The 26,441-nt window shown below is 37.3% G+C and overlaps 1 protein-coding gene across 1 annotated transcript in view; it reads left to right on the plus strand.

Moving 5' to 3' along the window:
* The first annotated feature begins 2,164 nt into the window (after positions 1–2,164).
* The window catches only part of vito (nucleolar protein viriato), a 137,578-nt gene continuing 113,301 nt past the window's right edge, over positions 2,165–26,441 (plus strand). Inside the window, exons 1-2 of the mRNA XM_090398251.1 lie at positions 2,165–2,360; positions 20,157–20,262. Coding sequence (XP_090254377.1) covers positions 2,296–2,360; positions 20,157–20,262 — 171 coding nt within the window. The 5' untranslated portion in view covers positions 2,165–2,295. The remainder of the gene's footprint in view (positions 2,361–20,156; positions 20,263–26,441) is intronic.

Consider the following 26,441-nt stretch of genomic DNA (forward strand, 5'->3'; position numbering starts at 1 on the left):
TGGTGGAAAAAAATCTTCTAAGACTAATATGGTGTCTTCTTTTGGAATGCAGCTAAACAGGCTGGTGACATCCAGCCTGTTTAGCCTTATATTATTGTAGGAGAATTCTATCTCCTACCCTAAATTAATGTTGGAGAGAAGTAATACAGCATGTCGTAACAATTAGCCATGTGTCTGACATATTGATGCTATATTCCATTGCCATGATGTCCGTAGGATTAACTTTAATGTCTTTTATTTTGTTTTTGCAGTCTTTGAAGTTTTAATTTACGATGATGTTTTCCACACGTGGAGACCTAAGAGTAGATAAATATTTACAAAGTTAATATCTGAGTATATACTACTTATCACCATGGGTCTTAATGGAACGCCCTCCCTGTCAATTTGAGGTACACCGTTTTGATGCGCTTTGTTCTCTAGGCCAATTATAAAGATCACTGTTTAGATCATTGGTTTTGTTATGGACACTCCATGTAGAGTCACTCTTTAGCTGCCTATAAGTGTTGTCACGTAGTAATAATAATGATAAAATACAATCGACGCCATCATACGATACGACCGACGTCACGTAGTAATAATAATATACCATCTATCGCCCATCATCACCAACGACAGCATTTTTTATCTGTAAATATTGCATATGTTCTGAAGGCCGATTTCCTGTACACGGATTGACAAACCCGAGTTGCAGGAAGAAAAAAAAATCATGCTACCACAGTATGATATCGGCTAACTCACCTTCAACTAAAAAAAGCCCATATAAGGATTCCCCTCATCACGACGAGAATCGAACCCAGGTCTTTTCCATTCGAGGGGCGCAATTTCCCCTATGCTCAGGTTTCCCTTCATAGTACGTGATGGTGGTGGTGGTGGGGGGCACAGCTGAGATTATGACTCTGTCTGGTGGTGGGGGTGAGCCTGCCACTGGATAGAGCCAATGCTGAGAAGTTCTTGTCGGTGATGGGGTGATCCTGTCACTGAGTGGAACAACGCTGAGTTGGACGATCTTTCGGGATCGTCTAATTTTTAGAGAGAGCTTTACTTAAATAGCTTTTGTCTTCAAATTGCACTACAGTGGGCTATATTGTTTATGTATACCACGTTCTAATCCAGAACTACAGTACTAATATGTTGTTATTTTATTTATTTCTAGATATAAATTTATTTATGTTTTTTTTTATTAATTTCTATAAATCGAAACACGAAAGGTTGGTCGATTGGTATAGCCTCTTCTACTAATGGGAAAAAGTTAAGTTTGAGTGCAGTTAGTAGTTGGAAGGGTGTTAACCGTTCGATACTGTTGGCACCAGTGGCACACTCAGGATTTAATCTTGGAGGGGGATGAGCACTCAAGATTTAATCTATGGGGGGGGGGAGAGTTGAGTAGACGATTTGAGAATACACGCTACGCATCGCATACGACCTATGACTGAGCATCTGTAATGACCGCTAATTCATAAGTAGTATAGAAATAGAAGACACGACGCAACCTAAATAAATAAAAAATGAATTTTAATTAGGAAAAGATTTTTGAAAAATTTTCTAGTGTTTTTTCCCCTTTTCTTTTGGAGGGGGTCACTCTCTCTCAATGAGTATTTAGACTCCCTGGAGGTGTCACATAATAATAATAATAATTAAACATCACGCGAGCCTGTGTAGCTCAGTGGATGTGGCGTTTGCACACCACAGCGCTTAACCGCACGAAGGAAGACTTTGTTTCGAATCTAGTCGGCGACTAGAGGAAAATTTTTCTAAGCCTTTTTTCGACCGATTCCCGAGTTAGTCGATCTCTGGCACGGGCAAGCGGGTTTTTCGTCCCTTAAACTCAAGAAAATCGACCGTAGAACCCACATTATTTCAGACATTAAATATATTGTGTTAAGGTTAGGGACCACGAGACGGCGACACTTGTGCCGTTTCTCTTCACTGTGTGCCGCTTAATTAGTGATAGCCTTGGGCCAGCCATCTCTGATTGGCTGCTAGTGGAGATTGAACTGCCCACTCAGTCTCCAAAAGTTAGATAGGGTAAACGGCCTCGCCCACTCCCTGTACGGGCACAAAAAGGCGTTTGCTGATTTTTTTTTTTTTTTTTGATTAAACATCACTGCAGCGAGATAATTTTGGGTGTCATTTGATTATATTATTAAATTTTAACGTAGGTGGCGCTAAGAACCAACTGAGTTCTGTAGCGTTATAAACAAATGGCATCACTTCTGTAACTTATATATCCTTTTTATTTTATTTGTTTTAGTGTTGTAGATTATTGTTTTCTGTTCGAACAGTTTTTAGGTTAAAATGAAGGGTGCCTTGAAAAACAAGAGAAAGAAACTGCACCTTGTTTTTAATGAAGAAGAAAGAAGGTTTGTATGTTTGCTTGTGTAGTAATTTGGTAAATACATACATGCTTATTATATTTTATATGCAAGCAAGCATATAGAAAGCAAGAAATTAGTTTCATTAGTACCAAATACGGGCATGCTTTCTAGTTGTATTTCGGTGCAGGTGTTCTAAATCTGTTACTTTCCATTACTAAATCTATTACTTACTATTACCAGAAAGTTACAAATGGTAAAGGCCGTGCTTACACTTTCCGCGAGGAAAGTGTAAGCACGGCAATATCCGCGAGGATATTGTTATGCATTAAAGGGAATCCCTTTAATGCATAACAGTATACATATCCACATAGGAAATGTGTTTTGCATTATGGGAGATACTGGGTTAGAAGGGCCTGGTAGCTTGCTCCACCTTTGCCACGAGTTGCCTTGGTGTTGCACTACTTACTGGATAAGATAGTACAACACTATATTTAGTCCTGAAGATATTTTCAGGCGCAAACTTTGTTTGCTCTCACTGGGATAAAGGATTAAACTAAATCTATTATAGACAGAACTGGAAAAATCACGTAGAAAGAATGAATGAGGACAGATGGCCAAATATTGCCTGGAAATATAAACCAAAGGGACACCGATCAGGAGGACCAAGAAGACCCAGGAGGAGATGGGCAGAAGACTTTTTAAACCCTTGAAAACATTACAGGCAAACAATTGCCTAATACGCGAAGTCAAGAAGAAGATCATTTTTAGTAAATGATAGTAATAAATTTGACATTTTATCCAAGAGTTTTGTAAATAATTTTTTCACCCTTTTAAAGAACGGAAAATGAATATTACTGGTTTATTTCATGACCACAAACAAGTCATGTACACAAAGAAAATATATGAAAATAAATAGTATTTACATCCTTGTTTTTTTTTTATTAAAAACAAACAAAAAAAAAATTGGAGGCCTATGATCTATTTAGATATTGGCTTAAAGCAGCGACTCCCTTTTTCTGATATACAGAAAATTTAACAGAAACAAATCATATATTTTTTTTTTTAATGTTCAGCTTTAATTATTTATACTTTTAATTCTTCAATTTAAAATCTCATTGTTTAGGGCCCTTAAATTGTCCCTAATTTTTTGGGGCAGCCAGCTAGAGCCTTGTGCACCTGTGCATGGGTATCGCCCTGAAAACGGTTAGACTTCACTGGAAGCGGGCAAATATGTGACAGTCCATAAAGAAAGAAATATATGTATCATACAGGGTGTTTCAGGAGTATTAGTAAATATTTTGCTAGGTTGTAGTATTAATTATTCTAAGTAAAAGTTCATATGAACATGTGGCCAATTGTCAATGGATGTGGAAATACAGCTGTTTGAAACTGGCACATAAAAAGCTATTATGAGAAGTATTAAAGAATGATAAATGATTTATTGTTTGTATTTGACTGTTTGAATGATACAAAACATAAATAATTGACAAATGCAGTAATTTACAGTTCATAATAAATGTTCACAAATTCCACTGCCAACCTCAATGCACTTTGCAACTCTTGTGATGATAGTACTATCACCATGTTGTCTTAATATTCTTTTATGAGGGCAGCATTATCAATAATGTGAGTGATCAGTTTGTCTCTTCTATTTACCTTCTCTTTGTATATGTACTTATACTTTGCTTTGAGCTGAAAAATGAAGTACATTTCAAAAATGAAATGTACTTCATTTTTCATCCATCCCCACAAACCAAAATCTAAGGGATTGAGGTTTTTGGAAACCTCACTCCCTTATATTTGTGGTGGCAATGAACAGGACCACTGCAGCTGATCCATTGTTCAGGAAAATTTTGATTTAGGTATTGTCACTTGACAGCTTTAATGTGCAGGAGCTGTGTCATGCTGAAAGTACATACCAATCCTTGTAGCCAGGACAACATCCTCCAATAGTAATGGAAGTTTGTTTTATAGAAATTGTAGATAAATGGACGCTGTAAGACAATTTGGTAACACAACAGGCCCAATCAAGTGATTGTCAATCATACCACACCACAAGTTTACAGAGAAGCAATGTTAGAAATTTGTTTTTACAGTCTTATGTGTTATGTGTATTTTTGTTAAACCACTGATGCCAGTTATAGGTGTTGTTGATACTGTCACAGGTGAAAGTGGCTTCATCAGTGAACAGTATTAATAGAATTAATCAGCAATTAGCATTTACCCACTGACAACATTCCAATCAACTGCCTTTATTACCTTGGAGAAGGTGTTCACTGTATGTAAAATGGATGTAATATTTGCCATACTCTTGTTTGTGGAACACTGATATGTGCAGAAATTTTTCATGGGCTTGTAGTAGGACTACTTTCTGTTGACTGAAGAATGTGTTCTACTTCATCCACATTTTGTTCATTTCCACGTTCAGAAGATATATGACTGCTGAGAACAGTACCAGTCTCACATGGTTTGTTGTAAAAACTAGTTAACACTCTTGAATCTAGTATTCTGTGGTTAGGAAGCTGTCGACAGTATTCTCTACAAGCGGCAACTGCACTTCCATTACAAAAACTGTAAATGAATATCATATTAGCATATTTAGCATGTGTAAAGATGTGCAGCACTTCTAACACAAAATTGCATCAGGTTATAACTGTTTCTTGGTCACACCTGCATATACCAATTTCAAGCAGCTGTATCTCTGCATCCATTGACGATTGGACATATGTTCATATGAACTTTTTTACTCAGAATAATTGATACTAAATATTTCCTTACTAAATATTTAGTAAGTAAATTACCACCTACTAAATATTTACTATTCCTCCAAAATACTCTGTGTGTGTGTGTGTGTGCATACAATATGTATATACATATACATACATACATACATACAGGTTTTCCCTGACTTTATGAACTAATTTGTTCCAAGAGCATGCTGTTATGTAAAGCAGGAATTTATTTCCCAAGGATATAATGCTAAAAACAGGGGTTACATTCTCAACAGTGAAATTTGAGCACAGTAATATGCAGACTTAAGTGTTCTTTTTCTAAAACAAAGAACCAATTAAAGACACTGTTCTATTTCCCCCTCCCCCCCATAAATTTCACAGTAGTATGCATGCGCATGTTTAAATCTCTAGTAACATTTCCAGTGCACTCGAAATTTGAATCTTGTGACTCAAATCTTAATGTTTTTCCTGATTTTATACATTGACATTTGCTTCAGTGCATGTGCACTTTGTGTTTTATTATTACAATTTATTTGGTTTTAATATTTTTTATTTGGTATTATTATTATTGTTGTATATATACATATACTAGCAATTCCAGTTTTCGCTTTATGAGTTTGTTTTGTTATTTCAAAAAAAATAAATAAATAAAAAAAATATATATATATACAGATGCTAAATATTCATACTGCAAGATGTAATGTTTAAAAATGGACAGAGTTAATATCTGAATGGTATCCCAGAAATGGAAAGAGAGCTACAAGAAGACCAAGTAGGAGTTTGTGTGAAGGTACCCATTAGGCAAGTTAAGTGTGAGAATGACCAAGTGTGAAATCTAATCTCTCAAGCAAAAATATTGAATAGAGTAATCGATTCAGAAAGTAAAGGTAATGCAGTTATCTTTTGCAGTTATTAGTATATAGACTCTGCATCCTAAAGGGATGCAGTTTCCATATATTAATGCCAGAAGTATCAGAAACAAGGAGTAGGAGTTTTTGGTATTTGTTAGTGCAACCTTGCCAAAAGTTATAGGCATTAGTGAGACTTGGCTAACAGCAGATGATGTAGTTACAGGAATAGAATGTGAAGGGTTTAGTATTTTCAGGGATGATAGAGAAGATAGGATTGGGGGAGAGGGGTACTGATGATGATTGTGGATGAATTGCAGCCAAAATGAATAGGAGATAGGCAGGAGGTAGTTGTTCATTGGAAGCAGTCTGGATGAGATTTAAAGTCAGTAAGACAAAATATTTCTGACTGAAAAAGGCAAACTATTGATGAATAAAGATAAAATTGTACAACAGTGGACAAGATGCTGTAGTGAATTATATGAAGAAAAACTAGATTTAGATGGAGTTGGGAAACTGATTGAAGAATTGAAGCAGACATCACCACCAGGTAATGAGTATAACATGGACATTTTAAAAGGAGAGGTAGAAAAAGCAGTAGGACAGCTAAGACACAACAAGAGTCCTGGTAATGATAACTTCACTGGAGAAATGATTAAATATGGTGGTGAAAGTATGTTTACAGAAATGCACCATGTAATATGGTATGAAAGGAGGGGAAAATGCCAGAGGAGTGGGTGAAATCAATATTAGTGACATTATACAAGAAAGAAAATAAGCTAGAATGCAAAAATTATAGAACAATTGGTTTGACAAGTCACCTTGATAAGGTGGTGGTGGTGATGATATTGACAAAAAGACTGAGAACATAATTGGAAGCATACCTTGCAAGCAGGATTTAGGAAAGATAGAAGTACAATTCAGATTTTGACAATGAAGTTAATAGTAGTGCAAGCTAGGAGAAAAAACAAAAACATATATACTTGCTGTTAAATGTCTTTGATTTTATTGTTATTATTATTATTATGACACCTCCAGGGAGTCCAAAGATTCATCGAGGGAGAGTGTGCCAACAGTATCGAACGATTGCTCTCCTTCCAACTACTAACTGCACTCAAACTTGCTTAACTTTTTTCGTGAGCCATTAGTAGCAAAGGCTCTACCAATCGACCAAACTTTGCTCAGAAGGCATTTTACAGCATCAATCAGAAAGTGGCAGCAGTGTTAGAATCCTATGGAATTGAGAGAAAATTAATAGCCATATTAAAAGATCTTTATAAGAATGCAATGGCAGCAGTTAGAATAGGTGAGGATTTGGGAAAATGGTTTAGAACAAGCAGAGGTAGTAGACAGGGGGGGCCCAATATCACCCAGCATTTTCATCACACATTTAGAAAGAGCAATGGACAAAATGAAGGAAGATGCAAAAGGAATATCAGTACACTAGATGAGAATTAACAATTTGAGATTTGCAGATGACATTGGTATTATTGAAGAAGATGAAAGAGAACTACAAAAAACACTGAAACTTAAATGAGGAAGGGAAGAGATTTGGAATTGTTATGAACTTGGAAATAACAAAGACAGTGGTATTTAGTGAGAAGAACATGAAACAAAAGATACAAGTGGATAGAATTGTTATAGAAAATGTAGAATAGTTCACATATTTGGGAAGTAAAATGACATATGATTTGGACTGTAAAAAAGAAATAAAGACCGGGATTGCAAAGGGAAGAACAAACCTGAAGGTCATGGATAACATCCGGAAAAGTAAAGCGATCAGCCTGCAATTGAAATTAAGAGTACTAGAAACATGCATCTTTAGCAGTGTACTGTATGGATCTGAAACATGGGTAATAAGTAAGGAATCAAGAAAAAGAACTTTGGGCATTTGAAAGAACTTGTTACAGGAAAATTCTAAGAATAAGATGGGTACAGAAAATCACAAATGAAGAGCTCTGTCGGAAGACACAACCAAAGGAGAATTTAATGCAGAAAATTATACAACTGAATCTGCAATTATTTGCATGTATCTGCAGAATAAGCGAGGATCAGAAGATAAAGGCATTTATATTTCGTATTATGGATGGTGTTAACAGAAGAGATAGACCATTCAGAGAATTGATAGATGACATAAAGGACTGGTGTGGAATGGGTTTACAGAAACTGCAACACTGTGCATTGGACAAAGAAAGGTGGAAGAAGATAGTGTAGGAGGCATCGGACACCAACGGGCAGTGTGCCCCATGGTTCGTGATGATGATGAAGACAAAATATATGGTTGGTTGTTGCTATAGGCCAGGGAGTTTCATAGACAATCTGGAAGACGTGTCTCGGCAAATTAGTACAATGAGAATAGGTCAAGTGATTATTATGGGGCACTTCAACTATAGAGATATACTGGAAGGAAGGAAGATCACATGGCAGGAAAGAAATGGAATTTATACACCTGCTAAGAGATAATTACTTGAGGCAGCATGTATCGGAGGGGACTAGGAGTATAAGAGTATTGGACCTGGTTATAGATCAGAAGAGCTATCCATACAGTCTTGACTTGGGAGATTTAACAACACATGGAATAAATGATTTGTTTCGACTACATAAATGATTTGTGGATGTTTAGTGCGGATGGAAGAAGGGTGTGTGCGAAATGTGACCTGAACAAGGAATTGATGAATGCGAATATGAAGTTGATGACAGAAAGTGCTAGAACCGATAGTGTCGCGAGTGCACGTTTGAAAGAGACGGATGGCGGGAAAGACAGGCGAAAAAATGTTAAAAAATCAGAAAAAAAGAAAAAGAGCGATTTGACAACCGTAACGGATGTTAAAAGGGACGAAAGTAAGGCGGAAAGAAACGAAATTGAGAGAACGAATGAAAGTAGAAATGGCGTGGTGCAGAAATCGCAAGTAAAAAAAATCGAAAGAATGAATGATAGCGAAAAAAGAATGACTGATGGCGAAAGTTGGATGCATGTTGGAACGAAAGTACTGAACCAAAGAAAGATGAATGACAGTAAAAGTGAGAAGAATGATAGCGAAAGTTGGACGCATGTTAGTCCGAAAGTACGGAAACAAAGAAAGATATGTGAGAGTGAGAAGAATGATAGTGAAAGTTGGACGTATGTTGGACCGAAAGTACGGAAACAAAGAAGGATGAATGAGAGGGAAAGTGAGAAGAGGGGGTCGAGAGTTAGAAAGTTAGAAAGATTTAATGATAGAGTGAATGTGTCGCGAGGTTCGGAAGGTGAATTGGATTGGATGAAGCAAGAAATGAAATGGATGCGGAATGAAATTGAGAGAATTCAGGTCAAAACTATTAAAATAAATCATGATGGCATGAAAGAGATAACAAAAGATGAGCGAGTGGCGTTGTATGGCGACTCCATTATTAAAGGTGTGCTAGAGGATAAAATGCACAAGGTATGTTTTCCAGGCGGTAAAATGAGTAGAGTGATTGAGGCATTGAATATGAGGCGGGAACGAGCAAAAGAGTTAATTGTATTAATTGGTACGAATGATTTGAGAGAGAACAAAGAGCATGTCAAAATGAATGTCAGGAGACTGCTTGGAAAGATAAAGGAGAATAGTGTGACAGGAAGGGTGGTCAGTGTGTTGCCTAGGTATGATTGTGGTGAAATGAGGCAGAGAGCAAGGATTATGAATGATATTCTGGCTGAAATGTGTGAGGAGATGGGAGTAGAGTTTGTTAATGTATGGAATGCGTTTGAGGGACGAAGTGAGCTGTATGGGAGCGATGGACTGCATTTGAGTGGTTATGGTGTGAGTCGCTTGGAGAGACTGCTGCTGGAAGGTAGAGAAGTGAATAGAGAGAATGAATCAGATCGAGAGGGGAGTGATGTGGAAGAGCAGGAGAGTAAGACAGGAGAGATTGAAGGAGTGGAAATGAATGTGGAAGTGAGTGGTATGAGTATAGAAAATGAGAGAATGGGTGTGCAAGAGGAGCAGGGAAACGGCGAGGCTCAGGGTGGACAGGGATACACAGCGTGAGAAAGGTGGATGCTCCAAGAGGAGGTGAGAGAATGTGTAGGCAGGAAAGTAATGGGATGATCAGGGATCAAAAGGAAACAGATGGAATTGCAAAGGGTTCTAAAATGAAGAAGCAGAAAGGGAAATGGCCCCAGTCCAGCATGGAGAGATCACATCGAGTGAGTGGTATCAGTGGAACTAGCTGTAGATCCAGAAATGAGTTGTTGTGTTTGTATACCAATGCTAGAAGTATAAGAAACAAGGCGGATGAAATGGTTGCACTAATTGCGTCTGTGCACCCAGAGATTGTCGGAATAAGTGAGACATGGTTAGATGAGGATGACATCATGACAGAAAAAGAGATGGAAAGGTATGATGTGTTTCGTGAGGATAGAAGGGGTAAAAAGGGAGTATAGAAAATGAGAGAATGGGTGTGCAAGAGGAGCAGGGAAACGGCGAGGCTCAGGGTGGACAGGGATACACAGCGTGAGAAAGGTGGATGCTCCAAGAGGAGGTGAGAGAATGTGTAGGCAGGAAAGTAATGGGATGATCAGGGATCAAAAGGAAACAGATGGAATTGCAAAGGGTTCTAAAATGAAGAAGCAGAAAGGGAAATGGCCCCAGTCTAGCATGGAGAGATCACTTCGAGTGAGTGGTATCAGTGGAACTAGCTGTAGATCCAGAAATGAGTTGTTGTGTTTGTATACCAATGCTAGAAGTATAAGAAACAAGGCGGATGAAATGGTTGCACTAATTGCGTCTGTGCACCCAGAGATTGTCGGAATAAGTGAGACATGGTTAGATGAGGATGACATCATGACAGAAAAAGAGATGGAAAGGTATGATGTGTTTCGTGAGGATAGAAGGGGTAAAAAGGGAGGGGGAGTGCTATTGATGATAGAGAAAGAGTTATGTCCATACAAGGTAGAGATGCAAGAGGGAAATGGGGCCAGTGGTTTTGAGGCAGTATGGTGTGAGATAGAGGTGAATAGAATCAAATACTTGGTGGGATGTTGTTATAGACCTGGTAATGTGGATGGTGGTGATAGTGAAATGTATAGTCAAATAAGCCAAGCAAATAAGAAAAGGGCGATCATTATGGGTGATTTTAATTATGGCAATATAGACTGGAATGAAGAGATAGCAACTGGAAGTAAAGAAAATGAGTTTCTTGAGTTTTTGAGGGATAACTACCTCAGACAGTATGTAACAGAGGGCACAAGAGGATTAAGGGTCTTGGATTTGATCATCTCATCGGAGGATGTAATTATCAATGAGGTATCAAATCATCCACCAATTGGTGAAAGTGACCATGAGGTGATTACTTGGGTGGTTGCCAGCAGTGCAAGGACCCCAGTGAAAAAAGGGTATATGTGGAACTACAAGGGGGGGGGTGATTATGAAGAGCTCAGGAGACAGCTTGCAGGTGTAGCATGGAATGAGGAGTTAGCTGGAAAAGAGATCAATGCAGCTTGGAGGATTTTCAAAAAATATTTAGTGGATGCAATGTCTAAATGTATACCACGGGTGAGAAGGTTAAATAAGTTAGGTGTGAGATGGATGAATAAAGAGATTAAACACAATACAGAGAAAAAGGGCATTGTGGAGGCAGCATAAGAGAAGTGGAAGTAACCAATTTCATGAGTTCTACAAAGACCAGGCAAGGAGAGTGACTTGGTTGGTGAGAGTAGCTAAAGAGAGGTATGAACAGCAGTTTGCTAATGAAGCTAAAAAGAATCCTAGGGAGTTCTTTCGATATGTAGCCAGCAAAAGAAAGAATGATTATGGAAGGATGACATTGATTGGAGGAAATGGTATAAAGACAGCTGTTGCAGAATGTGTGGTGGAGATACTTAATGAACAGTTCATAAAGATCTTTCAATCTTGTGAATGTGACTTCATGGAGAGATTAAGAGCAGTTGATGATGGGGAGGAGAGACTGACTGTAAGTGAGGAAGAGGTGTTTGGGGAGTTGAGTAAACTAGATGTAAATAAGGCTGTGGGACTTGATAATATATCACCGCGTATTCTGAAGGAATGTGCCAGAGAGTTGACACCTGCCTTGACATATTTTTTTAATACGAGTCTTGCACTTGGTCAAGTCCCTAAAGAGTGTAAGGAGGGCAAGATTGTGCCACTTCATAAAGGAGGTGATCGAACTCAAGCATCAAACAAACATCCTATCTGTGTGTCAGGTGTTGTGGTTAAGTTGTTGGAGAAGCTTGTGAGAACTAGGATCCAGAGTTGGGTTGACAACAATGGTATAATCTTTGATGGACAGCATGGATTTGCTAAAGGGAGGTCGTGTTTTAGTAATCTACTTACTTATTACAATAAAGTGACTGCTTCCTTGGACAGAGGAGAAGGATACACAGTAATATATTTGGATTTTGCAAAAGCTTTTGATAGAGTACCTCATGATAAGTTGACAGTCAAACTAGAGCAGATGGGGTTGGATATTAGATTAGTGCATTGGATTGGAGACTGGCTATCTGATAGGTATCAACAAGTTGTGTATGGGGGTGCAATATCCAGGAAAAGGAAAGTCACTAGTGGAGTGCCTCAGGGATCTGTTTTAGGGCCATTACTATTTAACTTGTATAATAATGATATTGGCAAAGATTTGGATGGAGATATTCAGTTGTTTGCAGATGATGCAAAGTTGGGACGAACCATAAAGAGTAGTGAAGATGTTGTGGTCTTGCAAGAAGACTTGAATAAATTGAGTGATTGGGCAAGCAAATGGGGATGTGAGTTCAATGTTGCAAAATGTAAGGTTTTAAAATTTGGAAAACAAAGATGGGATGCAGAATTTATGCTTGGTAAGAATATATTGTTGGAAGTAGAGGAAATAAGAGATCTGGGAGTGATAGTGGATAAGGATCTAAAATTTAGGGGACACATCGCCAAAATTGTGAAGACAACACAAAGACTTCTGGGAATGATGAGGAGGACACTGACGTGTAGAAGTAGGGAGATTCTTGTTCCATTGTATAAGGCTTTGATTAGGCCACACATGGACTATTGTGCCCAGATTTGGTCACCTGGTTTTCAGAAGGATGAAGAGATGTTGGAAAGGGTCCAAAGGCGACTGACTAAGGTAGTTTCTGACCTCTGGAATGTTGAGTATGAGGAAAGATTGAAAAGATGTAATTTGCAGAGTCTAGTGGAGAGAAGGAAGAGGGGAGATATGATAGAGACCTACAAGTTGGTAAGGGGTTGTTATAGGATCAATGGTGGAGAAGTTCTACAGAGAATAGTGGGAGATCAGGGGAGAACCAGAGGTCATGCCTGGAAACTGTATAAAGAGGGTGTGAGTAGGGGAGTGAGAGGCAGGTTTTTTTCGTGCAGAGTTGTGAATGATTGGAATGCCTTGCCTGAAAGTGTGGTGTCTGCAAGGAGTTTGAATGTGTTTAAGACCCGGTATGATGAGATGTGTGTGAGATAAAAGGACCTCCTAGATGAGTCTTTGACTCCATGAGGTCTTGTTTAATAATAATAATAATAATAATAATTCTGTCAGGAAGGGGTATATGTGAAACTACAAGGCAGGTGATTATGACAAGTTTAGGAAGAAGCTTAAATTTGTGCCATAGCATTAAACACTGCTGGGTAAGGGTGTTAGTAGTGCACGGGAGATAGTTAACGGTCATTTAGAGGAAGCAATATTAAATTGTATACCTAAGGTAGGGAGGGTTAATCAGGAAGGAGTTAGATGAGTAATCATTAAGCATGAGCTGCAGAAGAAGAAAATGTTGTGGAGAGTATATAAAGAGAAAGGTGACCAGCAAATTCACTGCTCAGGCAAGAAAGGTGACCAGTATGGCAAGGAAGGCAAAATCTTGATTATGAAAAGAATCCAGCCAAGCAGGACAAAGAAAATCCCAATGAGTTCTTTTGTTATGTGGCAAGTAAGAGAAAGATTGGCAATGGAAGATTAACCTTAATGAGATTTAAGGTTACACTAATAATAACACTAATACAGGAATAGAGGTGGATGAATTGGAGGTGCTTAGGATATTGTGGAATCTCAATGTAAATATAGCTGTAGCATTAGATGGCATATCAGCTGGGGTTTTGCAAGAATGTGCAAGGGAACTGGCAGTGCCCCTGACTAGGCTCTTTAATTTAAGTCTCAGCTGTGGTGAAGTTCCAAGAAAGTAGAATTAGGGAAAAATAATTCCCTTGCATAAGGGAGGTTCTGAGACTGCAGTAACAAATTATAGAGTATCCTAGTTGTGGTGGTAAAAGTACTGCAAAAATTGGTCAGAAGGAAAATTCTAGAATGGATATAAAAAATATACTGTATGAGGGGCAACATGGCTTTGTGAAGGGTTGGTCATGCCTTAGTAATCTACTATCTTTTTATAATAGAGTAACACCAGAGTCTGTGAATTCTTTTCTGATATATTATTGACTGGCCGACTACCTAGCCAGTTTAAGAAGTCAAAAATAGTTGCTATTCTTAAACCTGGAAAACCATCCCAGGAGGCAAAAAGTTACAGACCTATTGTTTTATTGAGTTACACCTATAAAATGTTAGAACGCCTTCTGTACAACAGATTGTCCATACCAATTATGCAGCATGTCCTGATTGAACAAGCTGGTTTTAGAGAAAAATGTGGTTGCTGTGATCAAGTGCTCACTTTAACATCATACGTAGACGCTGGATTTCAGAAGCAAGAAAAAACATCAGCTGTCTTCTTGGACGTAGCGGCAGCCTATGATACAGTATGGCGTGAGGGTCGTATATACGAATTTCTTAGCATTGTCCCATGTAAACGGACTGCACACTTAATTTCCTCCATGCTCACTGAACGTTTCTTTCAAGTTATATTAGGAAACAAAATGTCCCGACAACGAAAACTTAACAATGGTCTTTCACAAGGGTCAGTATTGGCACCTTTACTTTATAACTGTGAGATGGTAGCATGTCCCATGCTACCATCTCACGCAAGTTCTGTTATGCTGATGACATTGTTATTGCCATTCGACACAAAAACATGAGTCAGGCTGAAGAGGTACTTACAAAGGATCTGAAAACAATAGGTGAATATTATAAAAAATGGAGGCTCCAGCTCAATCCAGACAAAACAGAAGTATCAAGCTTTCACCTTAATAATCACATGGCAGATGTCACTTTACATATCTTCTTTGAAGAATGTTTACTACGACACAATAAGTTTCCAGAGTACTTGGGCATGTCCCTGGACCGCACTTTCTTTTACAAGCAACACCTAACAAACGTTTCTGCTAAGTTAAGAACTCGTAACAACATAATCCAAAAACTAAGAGGCACGACATGCGGAGCAACAGCTGATAATCTGTGGATTACAGCTCTTGGTCTAGTTTTCTCTGTTGCTGAATATTGCTCACCAGTGTCGCTAAATAGCACACATGTTAAACTTGTTGATAACCAACTAAATAATACAATGAGACTGATTTCTGGCAAAATTGAATCAACGTTCACACACTGGCTTCCAGCTCTTAGCAACATTGTTCCACTGAATCTGCGCAGGACTAAGGCTCTCTTACAGGAGTATAAGAAAATATTGGAGAACACAGCCCTACCAGTACATTTAGATCTCCCAGACTTAAGTGTACGACGATTGAGATCAAGACATCCACCACTACAATTAGCCTAACTACTATTACAATCTAACCTTGATCTGAAGCAAACGTGGCAAGAAGAGTGGGAGAGCCAGACAGATGACATCACAAAATTTTCTCTCAAAGAATTACAAGAAAGTTTTGATGCTTGCTCACATCTACCACGAAAATACTGGACTCAGCTTAATAGAATACGAACTGGTCATGGTGTATGTGTGGACATGCTTTTTAAATGGGGTAAACGACTATCCCTGCATTGTGATTGTGAAGCTCAAAGATAAACTGTGGACCATATTGTGACTCAGTGTTATCTCAGAGCATATTCAGGAGACAAATTGGACTTTATGTGCTACACCCGAAGCTATGAACTATTTGACCAATATGGATGTAACCTTTTAATTTTATTGGTTTTTAAAATGACTTTTAATTTTATATGTTTTTAAAGTGACAATGTATTGTACTGCATGTTTTGTTATTCATGCCATACAAATAAATAAGCAGAGTTGGATAAAGGAAATGGCTACATGATGATTCTGCTGTATTTTGCAAAGGCATTTGACAGAATACCACATGGAGCTCTGTTATGCAAATTAGAAGAAATGGGGATGGATATGACACTGGTTATGTAGAGAAGAGGGTGGCTGTTGGACAGATATCAAAAAGTAGGAAATTGGGGGTCAGAATCAAGATGAAAACAGGTGACTAGTGTGTGTGCGTGTGTGTGTGTGTCTCAAGGTTCACTGTTTAGACCACTGCTGTTTAATTTGTACATGAATGATATTGGAAATATTCATTTGTTTGCTGATGATTTGAAGATGATTTAAATAGACTCAGTATGGGCAAGAAATAATGGCTGTCAGCTAAATGGAGAAATGTCAAGTTATCTATCACATTGATGGCACTGAACTCCAGGAACTAGGTGAACCTATAGCTAGAGATTTATAGGTGGTGTTAGACAGATTATAGAGGACAAATTTTAGAGGACATATTACCAAAGTTACTAAGGTAGTCCATAGAGATAAGGAAGTTGTTATTCCTTTTTTTAAGGCTTTGATACACATCTGTAATCCACATCTGGATTACTCTGCTCAAGTCTGGTCTCCTGGATTTCTTGGAAGTGATGAGAGGATTCATAGGCAGGTGACCAAGATGGCGAGTAGTCTGTGAAATGATCCCTATGAAGATAGATTGAGGGTGCCTGGATTGCAGAAGTTGGTTGATAGGAGGAAAAAGGTGGATATGATAGAAACATTTAAGTTGCTTAAATAGTTTTATAGGATTGATGCAGGAGAGATGTGTTAGCACTTGGCTAGAAGGTCCAGAACAAGGGGTTATCCCTGGAAGTTGAATAAAGGTGTGGTTAGTAGGGGGTGTGAGGACTAGATGTTTTGCTTAGAGAGTTGTGAATGAGTGAATGGGTTACCAGTCAGTTGTGAGTGCTTTATCTGTTAATAGGTTCAAGGAGAGGTATGATAGATTGTGTGGATAGTTTGAGTTTCCAGTGATGAGTATTCGGCTCCATGGAAGTTCCCTTACTATAATGATATCCCACACCATTCCTCCTGCACAATCTGTGCACTGACTCACTGATGGTTACAGTTCATACTTTGGCAATAGACAGAACTTTTACTTTCTCACTCTGTTTTCACATGCACTAGTAGCTCTTACATATTTTCTCTTCTCACATATCTTAGTTATCACCTAAATCATTTGTACCAGCCAAAGAAAAAAGCATCTCTTATTTTCACTCTCTGCATCCTTTCAACATCACTAATATCCTTAATCTTGGAATTGGAAACTATTTTGTCACACTCTTTTGAAGCACCCATCTTACCAATGAATAACCATATTTCTTATTCTCGTGCTTTTGCTCTTTTATGCTCTACTTTTTCTACACTTATATCCCTCTCTCTTTGCTTGTCATATAATCTACGAGTCGTTTCTCCAACCACTCATTTTCATGTTTTGTTCTGTGAGAACTGGGTAAGTGTAGACAGCAGGAAGTAATGAATAGTATGTTTGCAGAGCTGTGTGAGGAGAAGGGAGTGGAGTTTGTGAATGTGTGGTAGGCATTTGAGGGAAGAATGGATATGTATAAAAGTGATGGTTGCATTTGAATGGATTTGGTGTGAGTCAGTTACAGAGATTATTGCTGCAAGGAAGAACAATGAGTGATGCAAGCAAGAGAGCAGAGGAAGTAAGAAGTAAAGCAAAAGATCAGGAGAGAGGGACTGGTGAGACTAAAGTGATTGTAAATGAGAATAGTAGTAGTAATCTGAGTGCTAGAACAAGAATGCAATATAGACAGAGAAATGGGGTGGGGGGACAGGGAAACACAATATAGGGAGATTGGCTGATGGAAGTAATAGTAAATGTGTATGTGTATGAGGATGGTCAGTATGGGGTGTAGTTGAAACTGATAAGATAGATAGGGTAGGTGAGAATTGGGAATAGTTAAGTATGGGGCAATTGCAACCTACAATGACATGGACAGGACACTTTATAGACTTAAAAGTGAATTGCTATGTTTATTTACAAATGCCAAGACATATCAGAAATAAGGGAGATGAAATGGTTTCATTGATTGAGTTTATTTGCCCCAAAATTGTTGGAATAAGTGAAATATAATTGGATAAGGAAGATATCCTGGTGAGAATAGAAATGGAAGGGTATGATGTTTTCTGTGAGGAAAGAAAGGACAAGAAGGGGGGGGGGAGCTGTTGATGATAGCAGGCGAATTATGTCCACACAAAGTGGAGATGCGAGATGTAAATAGTGGCTATGGTTTTGAGTCAGTATGGTGTGAGGTAGAGGTTGACAGAAAGAGATATTTAGTTGGATGTTGTTATAGGCCAGGGAATGTGGAGGGAGGTGATAAAGAAATGTATAAGCAACTTGGGTCAGTGAACAAGGGATGGATGATTATTATGGTTGATTTTAATTATAGCAGCATAAATTGGAATGAAGAGATAGCATTTGGGAATACCGAGAATGGGGCGATGACATCGTCAAATGGTGCGGAAACTCTATATACAAACTGAGTCATCTTGCACAAAATAGAATGCAATGGAAGAATCATATCAAGATGGTAGCAGACACCTATGGGCATTGGACCCATGGTTGTTGATGATGATGAATCCTTCATATCTTAGAGTCCTCTTAATTCTTTTTTTCCTGAAGTGGAAAAGGAAAATACTATAATCTCACCATAGAAATTCCATGGTGTGATTATATTTGACCAAATCTTTAGAAATTTCTTTGAGCCGTTGCTGTTGTTTAGATTTGGGTATTTTATGAAGGTTTCACAAGCTTCTTTAAATTTTCTTTTGTACCATGTTCTTGTTTGATGTAAGACTTGTGTGCATTTCCAATCAGTCTCATGGAATGCATCTAGAGCATGATCAGAAGGGCCTCTTTTCTCATGGTGGATTTAACAGATATGGTTTTGTTCTTGTTTTCTAATATGCCTCCAGTTTCATCTATGTATGTAAGGTTACATTTACAGGAAGTTTTTCACTTGGTTATAAAGTATATTAAACTAAGGCAGTTGATGTGAAGTTAACAGCTTCTCTATACATGTTGACTAGTCATTAAGATATTTCATATACAAACTTTATTTGCTTACACTGGATTAAAGGAGTAAAACAAGAATATATAGTTTCTTGTTGAGTTTTAATATACTTTATAATCAAGTGAAGAAAAAAAACTTCCTACAACTTTCTCTGATTCGGACTATTTTAATAATATGTTTGATACATCAATTTACTGTACATGGAAAATATGACTTTTACATTTATTCAACCTTAATATCTTCCTGGGTCTGGCTCCCACCAATGTGGTTTTCCATGCCCTTTCAATTACTGCATTCTGTGGGATTCGTGCCCATGTCATGATTCCAGGCTGATGTTTGGTTCATTGGTAGGTTTATGCCTGTTACTAGGTGCCATCAAAAGCCTTTGGGTGTTGGCTGGTGGAACCACTGCGAAGTATTATTATTATTATTATTACTACGGGCGACTCCAGGGAGTCCTTAGACTCATCGAGGGAGGCCCTAAACATCATGTCCACACAACTATACGGCATTCTCACAGTATCTATCATACCTTGCCTTGAACTCACTCACCGTCATAGCACCCACAACAGACTCTGGCAGCTTATTCCACTCATTTACCACTCTAAAAGTATCCTGTAGCAGTGATCTAGATCAAGAGATAATGAGTTAGTGATCCTTTTGGAGCAGTCATTGAGGTTAGTGAGACTAGTATCTAGTTGTGCTAGTTAGACTTGCATTTTCCATGTAAATCAGCCTCATCTTTCATTCATGTAAAACTTGAAATGCAGCTTTTTTTTCTCTAACCTTGAGAGGAAAAAAAAAAAAAAAAAGACAGGCCTTATAAACTTTAAGAGCTGAACAGGCTTTTACAAACATCCATGGCCAAGGTGTGATTCAAATACGTGATTTGTTGGTTGGAGAGTGCCTATGCTAATCACTTGGCCAACCAGGCTGGCTAAATTACACAATTCTGGATTCTCAGTTAGATTATTTTATGTATTATTCATTATTTTTTTTTTAAATATGGATGGGTCTTAAATATATATATATAAGAAGGGTTGTGGTGTATTTGTGGATGCCATTGTATTTAATTCTTGTATCTTCTTTAGGAGCTTTCTTAAAGGCTTTCACAAAAGGAAAGAAGAAAGGCGTAAAAGGGCACAAGAACAGTTAGAAAAACAGTTGAAGGTTACAGAGAAGGAAATGAAGCAAGAGGTATAAAGAAGTTATGGGTATATAGTTTAAAATATATTCCTGTTCATCTATTCATTCAGAAAAGTATATTATAGGCTTAAATAAATCACTAAAAGTAATTTTACTGAAAATGTTGGCATTACTTTTTATACCAGTAAAACCAGAATAACGACTCTTTCTAGTCAATCATAAGAAGAGCTAGGACTCATCCCAATATGAAAGCAGCTTTCTTAAAATGTAGAATGCATAGGGATACAATCTGTATGCATGTTACTCTAATAGCATCCATGAGCACAACCAGCGCCGGCGCCTAGTCTTTTTTCTTGTGTGTGCAATTAATATTTGGCGGCTTTCCAAAAAAGTTTTTTTTGAATAAAGTGTGAATAAAACAAAAACAGGAAATGAAAAACAAATGAAAACTGCTTTACAGTATAATGTTACCTACGGATTTGTCCTGCTTATACAAATTTTTTTTACACGGAACTCAACAATTAATCATAAGTTGATTTATGATGCATCAAAAAATAAAGAACTATTTTAGGTATATTTTCGTAAATTTTAATAAAAAATTATAGTGATATAATCGGGTCCGGGATACAATTTCAGAATTTATTTGTTTGTTTCCAGGAAGATCTGAAGGGGGTCCAAACAGAAGATGACGTACATTCATAATTATATGTACCATTCTGTACCACTCGTTGTTCGTTTAAACTCTTATCTCATATTTTTTGACATCTTTTAGGCACCCTTTTCTTCTGTGGTGCGTGTGTATATTGCACACTTCGCACACGCCAGCCGGGCCTGAGCATAACCATATTCTGACCCCCCCCCAAAAAAAAAAAAACAGTGGATATATAAAGGAAATAATGACAAAGGCTTTTATTTTCTTTTTGCATGGTATTTATAAAATCTTAAATATTAACCCTACAGACAAGAGATAAATTTATAACATGACAGTGCCATCATTATGGGATTTTATTATTATTATTATTACGTGACACCTCCAGGGAGTTCAAAGACTCATCTAGTGAGGACACATAATCTATTCTGTCTCCACTACTCAATCCACCAACTACAACGAACTGCAACTACAATCATCATCTACACCAATGCCATCTACTACCCACCACTAGTATTTTCAGACAATCACAAACATATGTCCACGGTGGGATTCAAACTCAGCCTTTTGGCTGGAGAACGCAACCTTTTCTTTATCTGCATCTCCTGCTTAATAATACTATTAATCTATCTTACTCCTACTTGATTTATTCTCCTGACTCTAGATATATAGTCTGATATTACTTTCCTTAAACATCCCTGGACAACCTCCCATTAACATCTCTCTCCCATCCAAATTCTTATGCCATGGCACTGCTGAAAACTGACTTCTCAGCTTGTCATAATCACCACCTTTGTAATTTCACATATATCCCTTAACAGAAAATTTGCATTTGACAATCTCTCAAGTCAAGACCACATGATTGCTTCCCCCAGGTGGAGACAGTGTGTCTAAACTGGTTATTGGTATTTTCTCCAATGCTGTGACCAGAGCCAACACTCGAACCTCTTGTCCCCTCCATTATATGCTGTCTCAGGTAATTAAATCTTAATAACTGTATAAACTCCATTTCCTTTCTCCCTTATATCCAGGGGGGGTTTATAAGGGAGAATGGTATGTATTGGCAAATTTACATTATGAGTGCATGAAGTATTTATTTTGGGGAATTTTAACTATGAGACAGAGATTGGGACCATTTCTTCTCCCATTCTATGAATACATTTGCTTAAATCATTCGCCCACAGCTCTGAGCTTTTGTTTAAAAAGATGATGATGAAATCATCTCCAGATTAGTTTTGTACAGAATTAAGCAAGATTTCTGGATGCACATGCAGTTTAGTGATATGGTTATTGCTTTAACAAAACTTACGTAAAGAATTCCACAACTTGTCCCCAACTCCAAATTCCCGGATTTTATCAGAAATTGACAGCAGACTTTTCTGTGACTCACCTGTGATGTTTTTTATATTATTATTATTATTATTATTATGTCATATCCAAGAGCAGCTCATAGCAGGACAGTCATGTCAGTTTGTGTCCAGAATAGTGAGGAAATAATCAATGTTTTTTAATGGCCTTAACTGTGTTGGGCATGTGCCTGAGGAATAGTTTCCCAAATCTTTTGAAGTTTAATGTAGCACATTTATTAAGATTAGGTCAGTTTTTTAATTCTGCTTCTGATTCTAAAAATAGTCTTTCAAATTTGTATTTTTGTTGTGAAGCATAGTAGTTTTTTCCCACTAGATTCTGTGCAAAGTATCTAAGGCATAGTCAGCAAACCTTGACTGACCATACTTATGGTGACATGCATTTTTTATGTTCTTCTGGGCAGATGTTAGCAGATTTCTCAGTTTGACCATAATAAGATAAGTTGCCAGAACAAGGAACTTTGTAAACACTTGGAACCAATAGAGATAAATCTAAATAGTCGAATGACAATGCCATATTTAAGAAGGTGGTTAGAGAGTAGAAAAGGAATCTGTTAATGTGTTTCGTGAAGATCTGGGGGTTGTATTTATTGGGGGTGGATGGTATGGGAAAAGAATAAAGGCTGTTCTGAGGATCAGAGGTACTCTGAGTGAAGGAAAAAGGATGAAAAATTGGTTCGATAAGTTTGGAATTAGCTGTGTGTGGATGTTGACTATTGGCTGCCCATGTTTATACTTGATTAGGTATGAACCTAATCGTGTAACTATCAATAGGTTAGCATCGTGAAATACCTATAAAAAATATATATATATATATATATATATATATATATATATATATATATATATATATATATATATATATTATGTAGAAACTGAGCAGTATGGGAAAGCAATTTGGATGGAGTCAGGAAAATAAAAATGAGGACAATGGGGGATGGGAGCACATTCCATTGTTAAATAAACAGCTTTGTTATGTATACAGTCAAGTATTCTGAGGAGGGTTAAATTCAGGGAAACTGGGATTTATTAATAGTTTTATATCAACAATTTTCTTCCAAATCAATCTATTACTTGTGAGCACTCCAATATTGTCATATCTAACATTTTGTGCTTCTAAGGCACTTCTGACCGAATCAATCCACCTAGACCTTTGTCTTCCTCTGGGTTTATTTTTTCCTACCATCTTGGCATCAAGCTCCTGTTTTGCTAACCTTTCTTCACCCATTCTATTTAAGTAGCCATACCACATTAGATTAGCTCTGCTGACACATTCTTGAATGCTAATAATGTCAAGTTCCTTTCTAATATCTTCAGAATACAATTCTGCCATTGATGCCATCAGTTCATTCTCCTAATTTTTTCTCAAAACTCTCATATCTGTGGTCTCTAGTCTTCGATCAAATGCTTTATTTCTAACCAAACTCTTGGATCCATAGTTTAAAACTGGTTTAAACACTCTTTTGGTGTTATGGCTAATTTCTCTCTTATTCCGCATAAATTTATTCAGCTGGCTATACCGCATACCAGCTTTGCTTATTCTGTTGTCTATTTTCAGATTTAACTTGCCATCTTTACTATAAACTGTGCTTAAATAGCTGAAATATTTTACTTGTTCTATAGGATCTCTATTTAGAATGCAGCTGAAGTTTTCTATGCTCGTACCTATTTTCATAGTTTTGGTCTTTTTATTGCTGATTTTTCATGCCAGATTTGTGTTACAGCTGTTATTCAGTTTAGTTAGTGAATCTTGGAGACTTGCACTAGATGTGTTTAGGAGTCCAACATCATCTGCATAAAGCAAAGAGCTAAGTTTGACATCTCTAATTCTAATATCCTTGGGAAGAGGACCTCACCCCTGCCATTCGTATCCCTCAGGTGGTGGATGAGGGAAGCCCAAGTGGGCTACTCTGAATAATGAATAAGGAGCCGTGGACCAAAGGTACACTTTGGAGCCATGGTTAGGAGAAGTGCTGTAGACCACTTTAAAGATGGCAGCAAGTAGAAGAAGAAGAACAAGGCCCCAGTCCTACATGGCTCTTTGCAGTCCCACCAAGGTGGTGGTGTGGTGAGAAATCTGCAAGAGCAGGGGGGTGCTAAGAATCTCGAAGAGGAAAGTAGACCACCATATGCAAATTTGACCCTATTTACTAGTTCTTTCAATGCTCAAACTCTTGTCTTCAGACTCCCATGCTGATTTCCTGTTTCGAGAACTGCAAAATGTAAAGTTTGATGAGGATATGGATATGTACTTGTGCCAGGATAGGCTAAATGTAAAATTCAACTATTTGGCAATTGGAATATTATGAAAGTGAAGAGAGCAAAGCATGGTCCTTCTTCTGAGAAATAAGATGGGATTGTATTTTGGTAGGATTGAGATTCAATAAAAATAAATAAATAGATAGAAATGCTTCAAAAGACAAGACTGCATGCACTGTTTGTATGTTATTATTATTATTATTATTTTATTCTGATTGGTTTATCTGAATGCTAATTTTAAAATAAATAAAAATAGCATGTGAAATGAAATATAAATCAACCTGAACATATTTTAACAATTATTTGGAAATAAGACAGTGCTCTTATAAAACTTCTTAAGCCTGTCAGAGTGCACTATAATGAATCAGTTTAGATGTTACAGAAACATTTTTTTCTCCCAAAAAAACTCTTTGGCCTAGATTTTCCTATTCCCAGTTGTTAACTGTTACGAGTGATCTAGGAAGACTAGATCACTCCTTTCTAAAACAATTTCATGCAAACCTGTCCTCCTCGGCTATACATTCACTACTCTGCTTTTGAATTTTCTTCCTTTTTGGAATTTCCTGGAAGGGTCCAGTGGTTTCCACTTGAATAGGATTTATGTTGTATGCAGTATATTCCTATTCTCATATCCATATCAGCTCCAGAAAGACATCAGTAACCACATTTTGTGTGCCAGGTAAACAGGACACTTTCAACACATTCTTGAACTTCTAAAGCCCATCTAATAATTTTTTGATTTTATCCAATGCAGAGATTTGAAGAATGTCAGTGGTGAAGTATGTAATTTTAATTCTGTCTAAAGATCATATAACAAATACTTCAGCTTTCTAAGTAGATAAATTACACTCTCTCTGATACTTGTAGCATTCTTCCTACAAAAGAATGCTACAGGTATCAGTTTGTTTTCTTCAAATTGCTCTATCCAAGTGCTGTGCAGTTTTGCAAAGCATCACTTGAAATTAAAAAAAAATAAAAAATTAGATCCTAACTTAGGTTGAATTAAAATAGGTGGATTTGTCAGAACAAACTTAGGATCATCTGAGGCCTTTTATTGTGCTGCTACTCAGGAAAACTTTACTCTTTTGTAAGATCACTAAGAGGATGATTGCTTGAATAGTTTGTGATTAAAAGCTTGTACAATGGTTTACCATTTCTACCAACATTTGAAGGGTTAATTAGGAAAAGAATTGCCTTGATGTTTTTGTCAGGTCTGATTACTTTGTCAAGAAATACTTTTTTGGTGTTAGAGGAAAATGAATAGATTGTCTCTTTATTGCTTCTAAGTCGAGCACAGTTTTAAGATGATCTCCATTATGTTTCTCCAGTAAAAGAAATGGAGAGTTCTGTGGTCACTGGGAATGTGGAATTATCAGCCTCAAAATATTGCTTACGCACAGTCGTTTAGAATATTTACCAAAATTGTTTGATACTGCCTTATAAGAATAGGTTTTTCTGAATTTAGTATTACAGTTAAACTGTTCATATTTGGTCTAATGTGTTAAAACTAAGAATTTTTATTGTTAAAAGACCATAAAATGTAATGATTACAAATACAAAGAGCCAACAAGTTTCACTAGCCACTGTCTAGCATTTTCAAGACTGTACTGGTGTGAAAACAAATGCATCAAGTTATATGAAAACATACGCTTTAGTAACTGCTAGGCCGTTACATTTGATAATTCGTGTTTGATGGCGTGCATGCGTTCGAATGCTTCAGTCAGAATCGGTATACATGACCACGTGTTATGTAGTTTTTTGCATATTGTAGTTCTGTTGAGCTGAGAGAATTGATGAGATATTTCCATATGTCTTTTAAGAATAGCACCTTGATTTCTATTTAAATTATTGCCTGTGCGTAGCATCACCACCACTGGTGCTTCTTTGAAAGTTTTGTGTCTATAGTCATTCTCGATGTAAGGCATAGAACTGTTTTTCCAATCTATAACGTGATT

Source organism: Typopeltis vanoorti, chromosome 9 (genome assembly GCF_054136105.1).
Source record: "Typopeltis vanoorti isolate ZY-2024b chromosome 9, IOZ_Tvanoo_1.0, whole genome shotgun sequence".
NCBI lineage: Eukaryota > Metazoa > Arthropoda > Arachnida > Uropygi > Thelyphonidae > Typopeltis > Typopeltis vanoorti.